Raw genomic sequence first — 11,840 nt, forward strand, 5'->3', positions numbered from 1 at the left:
ATTTAATTTTGAAATTTTGGGACTTAGTTTCTGAGGTTACATCACGTTTATACAAAGAACTTCAGTGAGATGTGGTTTCATTCAAAACACTATATCAAAATATTGAAATAATATTAATATATATATATATATTAATTTAAGAAAGAAAATTACATGTAAACTGTTCATGTACGTAGTTTGAGACCATTTTATTGCAGTGTTTCTTGAACTGGAGTCCTGAAACATTTTTCGTCTTCAAGGACCACGGTTGGGCCTGCTGATGCCACCTGCACAAAGCAAAATATGATAAAAATTTTTTTTATTTTTTTTATTAAAATATAATGCAGAGTTAACATAAACATTATACATTTCATACTAATAAATGTTTTAGTGAGTAATGGCATACAATATAATGTCCTCTATAATGTGTTCATGCAAACTGCACTGTTCGCAATGTAATAAATATTGCAAATGCATAAATATTTGTTACATTTTTACACACAACATGTCCATTTTGTCACGTTTACATGAAAATCACAATACAGTCACAGACCATTGAATATCACATTGACAATGACATAAAATAAAAGAACCACAAATGTAGAGAAGACAGACATACTAATACTATGCAATGCTTACAGTAAAAACCTGCAGTTTGATGTTGTTTTGAGCAGTCCACATCCTTTTTGTGAACATAATGTGCTGCCGTGTTTGAATCAAACGGGGAAAAAATTCTCATAAAGCAATCTTAAGTTAAGACTGATGTTCCATCATTAAAGGGACAGTTTGACCAAAATGAAATTGTCATCACTTACTCACCTTCATGTCATACCAAACCTGCATGAAGTTGTTCATGCATCTCCTTTCTATACAATAAAAGTGAATATGTGAACAAAATATAGGTTTGAAACGACAGAAGCGTAAATAAATGAAGATAAATTTCAGTTCTGAGTGAACTAGCCCTTCAAGACATCCAAGGAAACACAAACAATACTTACATCACTCCCTTGGTCAGCACCTAGTGTTGTCACATCTACTTTTTGGGAAGGCGCGTTGGGCTCCATCTCACTTTTGTCCTGAGTCTGTGCATCTTTCTGCTCCTTCTTGTCCTTCGTAGACACATCCTTCTCTTTTTCCTTTTCTTTTTGAATGTCCTCTGCTTCAGGTTCTCCACCTCTCTCTATGCCAGGGTCCTGCTCCTGCGTCCTCTGCTGACAATCAACGTCATTTTGGCTAGACATGTTACCCGTAGACCGCAGGGTTTCGACTCGTACCGTCTGAACATCTCCAGGCTGGCCAACAAATTTTTCTAGAATGTCCATGCTGCTTTCTCCATCTCTTGGCTGAGGGGTCCGGATGCCCTCCTGGTTAGGCTGTGGGGCATTAGCATTCGCTTCTCCTGCCCCAAAGCCATGGTTAACCCGGTTCCTGACATGATTGATATTGTTACGGTGGGGATCTTGTAATGGCTGTGGGGCGTCACCTCCAGCCCAATATTCATTCTCTCTTAGTCTGGGAGCATGACGTTGCTCTACAGCAGGTGGGGGCGGGTCTCGGCGTCCACCAAGCCGGGGCCAAGGGATTGCATGTTGTATAGCTGCATAAGCACTTCCATACATGAAGACCTGAAGAAAGCAAGGTTGTGATTGCTTAAGTATGCTGTTTATTCTAAAATATCCTAAAATAAATATATTAAATATATTTCCATCGACTCTTACAAAGATGGCTCCTGCAATCACAAGAAGCACAGGTATCTGGAGAGTGAACGGCAGATCTTTCAGCAAAGCTCTCAGAAATTCACTGATGCCCTGCCCGATGTGCTTCAGTGGATCGGTGATAAAGTTGGTTATTGTGACTGTGATAGCCTAAAAACAAAATGGATATAACATACACAGCCGCTGACAAAATTAAGAGACCATTTCAAAGACCATTTTCACCACTGACAATATTTCTCCCAAATTTCAAATATAAATATTGTTTCTATTTGCATTTATTTGCAGAAAATGAAAACTGGAGAAATTCTCTGTATTTTTTCATATCTCAAATACTGCAAAGAAACACGTTTATATTCACTTTTAAGCAATACAACAGTCATATTTCTACATGTATTTAGGAAAAGTAAAAAAAAATTGTTTATGTGATAACCTCAATTTTGATCACAGTTTTCATGTGTCTTATCTAATATTAAGTTTTGGAAACAGACATACAAACCTTAGTTGGAGGTACGAGTAAAATTGGGTTCACCAGCAGGACCTCGTAGTACTTTTTACAAGGATCATCTTGAAGCGTCCATGTATGTCTATACCACTCTGAATCAAAATAAAAATTCAAAGATTGAACATCGTGACCTGTTTTAGTATAAAGGACTAGTTCAATTAGAATTATTCTATCCATTTATGTATAAATACATAATAATAACTTGTGCATCCCACAGAATAGTTTGTTTTCTCTTGTGTACACTTGCTATAGGCATAAGTTATTGTGACAGAATGCAAACGTTTACAAAGGAATGCTGTCAAGCATCTCACCTGACAAACTCTCCTTCCAGTCTATCTGTTTCACCCCAGTACATTTTGCATTGACACTTTCCATCTGCACAACATTCTTCTGGTGCTCAGCAAACGCAAGCTAGCAAAAATTAAAAAAACTCAAACACACATACATACTGTAGGTTTCTCCACCTAACGGTCACCTGTTCATTAAAAATGGCATAACTATAACACATCAACATGTATAGTACTGTATCCCTTTTAACCTCTAACATAGAAAACATAAATATTTTTACCATATAAAGATGGAACCAGTTCCAGATCAAACTAATAAAAAAGCATACGGCAAACACTCTTCTGAACTGGATGAACCATGACACCGCAGACCATACTTCAGTGGAGATAACAGCTGTGATTATAAGAACGCACAATAAAACCTGTAGAAAAAAGAAGAGTAAAGAAATATTACCAAGTTTTATGTAATATTTTGGTCCAGGAAATAGAATAATTTAGACTCTTTTGACTAGAAAATCTAAGAAATTCTTCAACTTCGATAAAGACCTTCAAGACAGTATCCAACTCCACATAAAAAGTGTCTTCAAATCGCCACTTCCAGGCTTCAGGGTCATGGTGTTTAAATTTCACCAGAATTTGACTGAGAGCCTCATCCATGGCTCCAGTGGTCCAGTCATTGTCTTCTCTTAAAAGCTTATTGAATTCTGACACCGTCTGCTTGGACAGTTTCACCTCGGCATCATAATGCATCAGTTTGTTTGCATCATCAGGCTAAACAGGAAACAGCAAATGTTATACATTTCGTTATTGTGCCGAGGAACATAATCTCAATTCCTCAAAGATGATGGATAAACATACCAGACCAAGTTTTGCAGTTTCTTTAAGAAGCTTGGAAAGGAAACGCCTGAATACTGGAAGACATGTTGGCTGTTGGAAGGTGGCGACCCCCTTCTTTTTGTGTTCATCAACCTAAAGAAATAGAATGAGAAATATAACATACATGTGCTCATCTTAATCACCAAACCATCTTTCTTGTTAACTGTCTTACTGCTAAATAGACTGAAATTCCAATGACTGCAACTGTAAAACTAAAAATGTGTTTTTTTTATTTATTTATACATTATTTAAAAATTATGAATAAAAACATAATTTTTGAACTCTTGGGTTTTTATTTCTGGGCACAGAGGACACCCTCAGTATTTGTTCCAACCATCGACATTATGTCAGAGTATGTAAGCTTTTCATATTTATAGTCACGGCTGAACTACTTCCTGTTTCTATTCACCCAGGTCTACTAAAACCAAAAGTGCAAGGGCACAGCACTGTATAAAACAAACAGAATAGTACTTCAAGAAATATCACTGTATAATATTAATCACCTCTTTCTGCAAAACACTGAGTTTAAACATGCACTCAGAGACATCAGGACACTTTGGCAGTTCACAGGAGTCTGAGCTGAACTCTCTTCTCTTGGTTGGCACATTTGTGTAACTAGCTGACTGTGAAACATGAAAACAAGGTTAGACCATGACTCTTGTAAGAAGCTTGATTTCCTTTACAAAGTACACTTGCCCAAAAAAAACGTAACGTTACCTCTGTGGGTTTTCTCATGCGTTTGGTTGTTGGGTCATAATTCAGCATGTCATATGGATCGATCCATTCATCGTCGTCGTTAATGTTTGCATGTGCAATAACAAAAAGTCCACAAATAACAAATAGAGTCCAAAGCCAAATCGACGAACATCCCGGTGCCTTCATTATTAGTACGTTTACTTAGCTGACAGATCAAAGAATCGTCTTCATCGCTTCGACTATAATAAGCAAAATGTCAATAAAAACCAATAAACACAAATCTCCAAGACGCGGGCTAGTAAGTTAGTGTATTGTCAACCTGCACATTTTCTATATCGACGTAAATGTACTAAATTAGCATATCAACCGCCCATGACGTTCACGCTAATGACCAGAAAAGAAATACAAATGTTATTTCACACGTCCTCGATATTAATGCAGTAAGAGCAACACAAAGTTGTAACGTTTCTTCTTCTTTGGTTTTTAATGCAGGTTGGCAAACCAAACTTAAAAGGCGCATTCCCGCCACCTACTGGATTGGAGTGTGGAGTACGTAATGATAAGAAAAATTCTATAAATCAAATTACTGTCTTTTAAAAAATTTAACAATTCTTCATAAATTTTAAATTGTTTTGGGCCGTTACCTAACAATATCTGGGTAGATAAATCATTTACTTCCAGAAAATAATTGAAATCTTTCTCTACTACTGTATGCCTCACACATTATTAATAGGCTTACATGTGCGATGGTTTCAGCAAGACCACACTTGTCACATAGACCGGATTCATGTTTCCATATTCTGAACAAACATTAATTTAATAAGCAATGACCCAATACGCATTCTAGAAATTAATACGTCCTTTCTACTATTACCAAATATCATTCTTTTAGAATAATTCTTTAGAACTGTTTCCTGAATATGAAATAAATGTCTACCTTTGTTTCCGTTTTCCCACTCCTTCGGCCATTTCATATTTATTTCGTTTGCAATTAGACCTTTAACTTCTGACTTACTGAATGCAATTTTAATATCGATTTCCGGAAATTTTAGAGAGTAGCCAAACTATCCACCTCTTCATTGCCTGAAATTTGCAGGAATCCAAAGAGAGTTGATGACAATTCCAGCTTGTCTAGCTATAAAACGACCCTGTAGTATTTCATAAATCAAATCTTGTCTAGTTGGGGAAGTTCCACTTAATAAACTGTTTAGAGCAGATAAAGAATCTGTGCAAATCACTGACCTAATTGGTTGAACTTCTTCAACCCACTGAAGAGCTATGAATATTGCTATTAATTCTGAAGTGAATACCGAAATATAATTCGATGTTCTTTTCAAAATTTTAACGTTAAAGTGGGGAATAAATGCTGCGGATGTAATACCAGAATCTGGGTCTTTTGATCCATCAGTGTATATCTGTACTGCACTATAGTAAACATGATCAATATACTGTTCAGAATAATGTTCCTTATGTCTGTCATCATGTAACTGGGTGTCGACTAGAGGCATGGGGAAAAGCCAAGGGGGAATTGCAGGCAAAGCCACAGAGGGGGATATACTAATATTTATTATGTATTTTTTGCCATTGTCACTGCATGGGTTTGGCAAATATCTAACCAATTAAAAGTATTAAAAAGTGCTTGTCAACTTTGACAACACAGTATGGAATAGCCTAATTTAATAAGCAGCGTTTTTCAATTTCCTGAAAAACAGCGAATATGGACATAAGAGGTTTCAGAAGAATTGTTTTTTGTTGTTGTTTTCTATATCGTACCACTTCATTGTCTTCCTAATTCTTTGGACTCAGGCGTCTGCTAAATGCGAATGTAATGTAAATGTTTCTGAGCATCCCTAAAACATTATACGAAAGAAGATTTAAAGAGACATTTGCTATAACAATTAATGTAATATCTTGAATTAGTCAATTTCATCTTTTACATTTAATGAGCATTTTTATTATTTTATTTAACACCAACACATTTGAAAACAAAGAGCAAGAGAGAACAAATATTACAGAAATAATGAAAGTTTACTGTATATAGTTATTCGGTATACTTATACATTTATGTGTACTGTACGTTAAATTATTATATTATGTTATATTTCAGTTCTGTCAATTTTTTTAGATGGTTATACATTTCTTTTTAAGTTGGCTGAAAGTTTGATTTCAGCCATTAATTTCACTATGATTTAACATAATTTCTTAATATTATGTAGGATGACTTTATGTAGAAAACAGTAAACCACAAAAATTACTTCAGCTGGGTTTTTGCAGACTATAGGTCACAAATTTCCTTCCAAAATAGAAGAAATACATTATTAAAAACCGTGGTCCCCAGTATGTTTTAAATATTTTAAGTGTGCATCCGTACTAAATGCATTCATACTGAAAGGAATAAGGAACCATTCAATGTGTCACTGTTTTGCTGAAGAATATTCCCCTCTGCATATGTTCCTCTCCATTCCATTTGTATAAACCAATTCCAATTGTATTTCCATAATCAAACAGTGTTGACGTTGAAAGTCAAACAAACCTTGTATTCTTTCAATGATCAGCACCTAGTGTTTTCACATACATTTCTTTGGAAGGCACAGTTGTTGTAGGTTCATTCTCATTTTGTCTCGAAGTCTGAGTGTCTTTCTCCTCCCTCTTGTAAATGGTAGATTTACAGTCATACACATCATAGACATAGACATCATCCACTTCGTGATCTTCACCTTCTAATATCCAATCTTCTTCCTCTTCCTGCTGTTGAAAATGAGTTGGGTTGATGCTAGAGATGCGGCCAGAGTACAGTGTTTCCAATGGCACTGCCTGGGCATTCCCAGACCTGCTCTTTCCTGGCTGAGGTGTTCTGTGGGACATTAGCATTGGCATCTCCTGCCCTAATGCCCTCGTTAACCGTGTTTCTGACCAGATTAATTCTGTTCCTTTCCTGGTGCACATGTAGCGGCTGTGGGGCCAAATCCTCATCATCTCTTGCCTGGGGCTGCAGGATGCTCACCAAGCCAGGGCAACAGTACAGCAGCGTGTTTTATAACGCCACCAAGAGCACTTCCACATGTAAACACCTGAGAACATCCGGTTCATTGTCTAAGTATATTTTTTAAACATAAAATAAATATTGTAAAATAAATATAACATATCATAAACTCTTACTAAGAAGGGTGCCGCAATTGTTAAAAAAACAGGTATCTGGAGAAAAACTGGTAGATCCTTCAGCAAAGCTCTGAGAAACTCATTGATGCCCTGTCCGATGTGCTTCAATGGATCGGTGAATAAGTAGGTTAAGGTGACTATAAAAGCCTGTAAAAACATGAACTCTTGTAAGGTGTCCATTTCAATGTTCAATTGTCACCAAGTTTAAAAACTAAGAGATACAAACCTTTGTTGGGGGTACAAGTAAAATGGGGTTCACCAGCACAGTCTCATAGTATATTTTGCAAGGGTCATCTTGAAGGGTAAATGTACGTCTATACCACTCTGAAAAGACAATTCAGAGATTTACTGTTATGAAATGTAAATCAAATCTAAAGCTGGATGTTATAATGTTTTATTATGAGATAAACCAGAGCCTGTAGTCACTATGAACTATTGTTGTATGTAAAAGAGTCTTATAGACACAGAAAAAACATAATACTGGTTTGGAATGGCAAGAAGCGGAGTAAATAATAACACATTTATTATTATTTTGGGTAAATAACTTCACCCAAGCACGTCACCTAGTAAACTGTCCCACCAGGTCATTTCTTTCATCCCAGTACATTGTTCACGGAGCCTCTCCATCACCACAATGTTCTTCTGGTGCTCAGCAAACGCAAGCTAGCCAAGGAGAAGAAAATGAATAGAAAAACCCAATACTTTATGTTAACCACATAAATAGGTTTAATTGTTTACTACCAAAAAAATAAAACAGATATTAACAGATATTGACAATATTGTGTACAGGACCTCTATCTTTTAGTATAGAAAAACAGAATTACCATATAAAGATGCAACCAGTTCCAGATCAAACTAATGAAAAAGCAGATTAGAACTATTCTTTTGAACTGGATGAACCAAGACACCACAGACCACATTTCAGTGCAGATAGCAGCTGTGATCACCAGAACACACAAAGAAAGCTGTAAAAAAATAAGAGTGTAGATGTACTGGCATTGTCAATAACCATAATGATAATAACCATGATAGCAATATTGTTTTTCCTCTTTATCATTAGAAATTAAAAGAGTACTGCAGCACTGCACAGATCAAGACATATTTTGCATTTTCATTCCTTATACTTCATTTTAGTGCATGCAAGAAAGTTATGAGAATATCAAAATATGATTATAAAATTAGCTGTACATTATTGGTGTTTTATCTCTATTGTTAGGGATAGTTCACCTTAAAATGAAAATTCTTTCATCATTTATTCACCCTCATATCATTTCAAACCTTTATGACTTTCTTTCTTCTGCAGAACACAAAAGAAGATATTTTGAAGAATGTTGGTAACCAAACAACATTGGACCCCAATTCCATTATATGACCAGACATTTATCAAAATGTGTTCTTTTGTGTTCAGAAAGAGTCAAATACAGGTTTTGAACAATAATGAATTAATGATGACAGAATTTTTATTTGTGGGTGATTCGGAGGATCTAAAGACCCCTGCAACCCCACTAAAGCACCACATATGAGAAAATATACGTAATTTTTTTTAAATATAGTAACCTTCAAGGCAGTATCCACCTCTACATGAAATGTTTCTTCAAATCGCCACGTCCAGGGTTTGTGGTCACTGAGTCTGAAGTTGACCAGAAATTGACTAAGAGCCTCATCCAAAGCTCCGTTTTTCCAGTCTTTGTCGTCTTTCAAAAGCTTCTGGAACTCTGATACCATTTGCCTGGACAGTTTCACCTCAGCGTCATAGTGCATAAATGTTTTTGCACCATCAGGCTAAATAGTAAAGAGAATAAGTTATAAATCCTGAGTAGTGCTGAGCATTAGCTCAATTTCCTTAAGATGGATGGACATACTAGACCAAGTTTCGTAGTTTCCTTAAGGAGCCTGGAAATTAAACGCTTGAATACCGGAAGACATGTTGGCTGTTGAACAGTGGTGCACGCCTTCTTTTTGTGCCCCCCCCAAAAAAAGAAATATCAAAGAAATATATACATTGAAATGTAATCTGGATCCTAAATAAATTAGACAACAGAAGTCAGTATCAGAAACAAGTACTCAAATCTCATATGAAGGAGAAATGATTTGAAAAAGTCAGTATTCTATAGAAAAGAATGAAATTGAATGGATTTTAGTGCCTTGTAAGAATAGTTTCAGACATTTTAAATAAAACTCACCTCTGTGGGTATTCTCATGCTTTTTGTTCTTGGGTCATAATTGATCATGTCATCTAGATTGATCCATGCATCACCTTGATTACTGTTTGCATAGGTAAAAACATAAAGTTCACAAAAAACAAACAGACTCCAAAATCCAAAAGACGAACAGCTCAGCACCCTCATTATCATCCAATAAATATACAACAATTTAGGGGAAAGTTACATGTGTTTTTTCAGATTCAAGTTGAAGTCCCATAGGACCAAAAGTGTTTCTTCGGTTTTCGTTTCCCTCAAGAAAGAAACAACCATTCTCTATTGTACACAGGTGAAATAACCTGTAGGTTTGGTTTAGCCATCCACGTGCTATCATAGCAGTCAAGTACACATTACAGCAACCTGCAGAATGGGGCGGGGCTACACATATTGTCCATAACTGGTAGTGTTGCTCTTCACTACAGTGCTGCTCTTAGAGTTATTAAGAATTATTACATTTAAATTCACAGAGACGGAAATTGTACGGACTGTCAAACACATTTTTAATGCCAATGCTTATGGGATGTCTATGAATGCATAACTTCACAAATGTGTTGTGTAAATACAGTGCCCTCACTAATCATCAATAACATAACTGGAGACATAAAAAAAGACTTTTTTGTTCTTCACAATGTTTTATTTGGTTTTCTGTAAACTTTCAACGGTTATTCCTTAAAGCCACAATATGGAGTAATTTTGTTATGAAATATCCAAAAATCACTTGCACAGTGTGATATATTTCATGCAGTTGTGTGCTTACATTATCCCAAATGTTCCCAAGAATGTGCAAATCCAGAGAAATTCCTATTTAAAATAATGGCCTGTCCCTTGTCTCCTTGTATTTGTCGCATATCAGTGACTTCATATCTGCTGCTCCGCACTACCCTCAGTTTCCGGTTGTAGAAACTACGGCAACACGCAAATGCGGAAGTGGTTATACAGCATCTGGGACGCAGCATCTGTTCTGTTATTATGGATCACGATTACTCTTTGGCGAGTAAAGGAAACCCAAAAAAGCGTGAACGTGGGCCAAATGAGGAAAGCAGGCTCATGGACAAATGAAGAAATAAAACAAGGATTAATATCAGTGTGACGTTTTCTAAATGGAGAGAGCTTCGCGAACCAACTTTGACTCGACAGAGACTCTGCTCTCGTATGTGTTTTAATAGACAAGTAAGCAAAAATGAATGCAGTTACCCTATGAAATACAGTATATGTCGCACAAAAATATATAGCCAGTAACGTTACTTGTAAATGCTGTGGGTTCGTTCAAATTTACTTTTTAAACGATGACTGTATAACTGTTTTAAACACGTAAAACTGTGTAGCATTACGCTACCAAATCAATGGACAAAGTCCAATATCAATCGCGGGCTATCGTAGCATTATATTTCACGTTTCTTGCAAGCTAATTCATGACGATGACATAAAATAAAATTCATTCATTACCTCGTCCGTGAACATGATGGACGATCTCCATACGCCTCTGGGTGGTGAAAACGGCATGTCCCATAATTCCACTCTCCTACATAACGTCATTTAGCTTCGCCTTTTGTTGTTGTTTCGAAAGTGCGCCATCTAGCGGTCCAAATATTCCATATTGTGGCTTCAAGTGTAGTGCCACAAAGTTTTAAAGCTGTTTTTTCCATGTTAAAGTACCTAATAACCAGGTGACTGAGCGAGTATAATAGCTTTTCTCTGCATCAACAGAAAAAAAAGTGTGCAAAAGTGATGCATATTATATATGCTTTAGGAAAATGACAATCTGAAATAAAACCATTCATAAATATGTTTGACATCTATTTAAATGTTTCAATTCATGAGTATGACTTGACAAAACATCTGCTATTAGTATTTACATCATGGTGTTTTATTTACATTTGCATGTATATTAATGAAAAAGTGACCATTCATGCTGCTTATTCTGCAAGTGCGAAATGAGAGACATCAGGTTTTTTTAAACATAATGTAGATGTTCATAGTGCAATGTGCTATACAGCTGTAACTGTATCTTATACTGTAATTATAATTTAGGTAAATACAAAAAAGCTCTTATTTACAAGATCTTCAATTTAACTACAGACAACAATACCTCAAGGCACAGTTTAGCTCACATTTCCGGGACGGTTTCGTTCACCTTAAATCGCAAACCACAAATCGAAGCAAGTGTTGCATTTTGTGTTGTGAAAAGCTCTACCTTTTTCTGCATTGCGACATATTTGACTAAAAAGCAATCTTCCGGTAGACATGCTTTCCAAGAATGAGAAGTGAACAGTCGATTTCTTTTTACAGTAATGCGAGTGCACTAGAGCAAGTTACAAAAAAATACAAACAAACACACCCCGACATATTTATAATCATTCACAATATTTCTGTGCTATTTCGGTCACACTATATTTTAACGTCCAGTTCTCGGTTTTAGTAAACT

The 11,840-nt window shown here is 36.0% G+C and overlaps 2 protein-coding genes across 3 annotated transcripts in view; both read right to left on the bottom strand.

The window, feature by feature from the left end:
- Positions 1-24: 24 nt before the first annotated feature.
- Positions 25-4,527, bottom strand: LOC130548956 (chloride channel CLIC-like protein 1). 2 transcript variants are annotated; one of them, XM_057326048.1, is made up of 11 exons: positions 4,077-4,527; positions 3,863-3,982; positions 3,342-3,452; positions 3,030-3,254; positions 2,765-2,905; positions 2,508-2,607; positions 2,191-2,288; positions 1,698-1,844; positions 978-1,604; positions 619-681; positions 25-266 (listed from the first exon to the last, which is right to left on the bottom strand). In XM_057326048.1, exons 1-11 carry the CDS (start codon positions 4,239-4,241, stop codon positions 189-191), a joined length of 1,875 nt encoding a protein of 624 aa, XP_057182031.1. In that variant the 5' UTR covers positions 4,242-4,527; the 3' UTR covers positions 25-188. The 2 variants fall into 2 exon arrangements, with proteins under 2 accessions (XP_057182031.1, XP_057182032.1); XM_057326049.1 differs by lacking the exon at positions 619-681 and having other exon boundaries at positions 26-266.
- Positions 4,528-6,144: 1,617 nt separating this feature from the next.
- The window catches only part of LOC130549247 (chloride channel CLIC-like protein 1), an 11,543-nt gene continuing 5,847 nt past the window's right edge, over positions 6,145-11,840 (bottom strand). The window contains exons 5-12 of the mRNA XM_057326467.1: positions 9,398-9,597; positions 9,077-9,169; positions 8,772-8,996; positions 8,039-8,179; positions 7,778-7,877; positions 7,441-7,538; positions 7,215-7,361; positions 6,145-7,126 (exon numbers count right to left, since the gene is read on the bottom strand). Of these exons, the coding sequence (XP_057182450.1) occupies positions 7,028-7,126; positions 7,215-7,361; positions 7,441-7,538; positions 7,778-7,877; positions 8,039-8,179; positions 8,772-8,996; positions 9,077-9,169; positions 9,398-9,597 (1,103 nt within the window). The 3' untranslated portion in view covers positions 6,145-7,027. The remainder of the gene's footprint in view (positions 7,127-7,214; positions 7,362-7,440; positions 7,539-7,777; positions 7,878-8,038; positions 8,180-8,771; positions 8,997-9,076; positions 9,170-9,397; positions 9,598-11,840) is intronic.

Source organism: Triplophysa rosa, linkage group LG25, assembly GCF_024868665.1.
Source record: "Triplophysa rosa linkage group LG25, Trosa_1v2, whole genome shotgun sequence".
Taxonomy (NCBI): Eukaryota; Metazoa; Chordata; class Actinopteri; order Cypriniformes; family Nemacheilidae; genus Triplophysa; species Triplophysa rosa.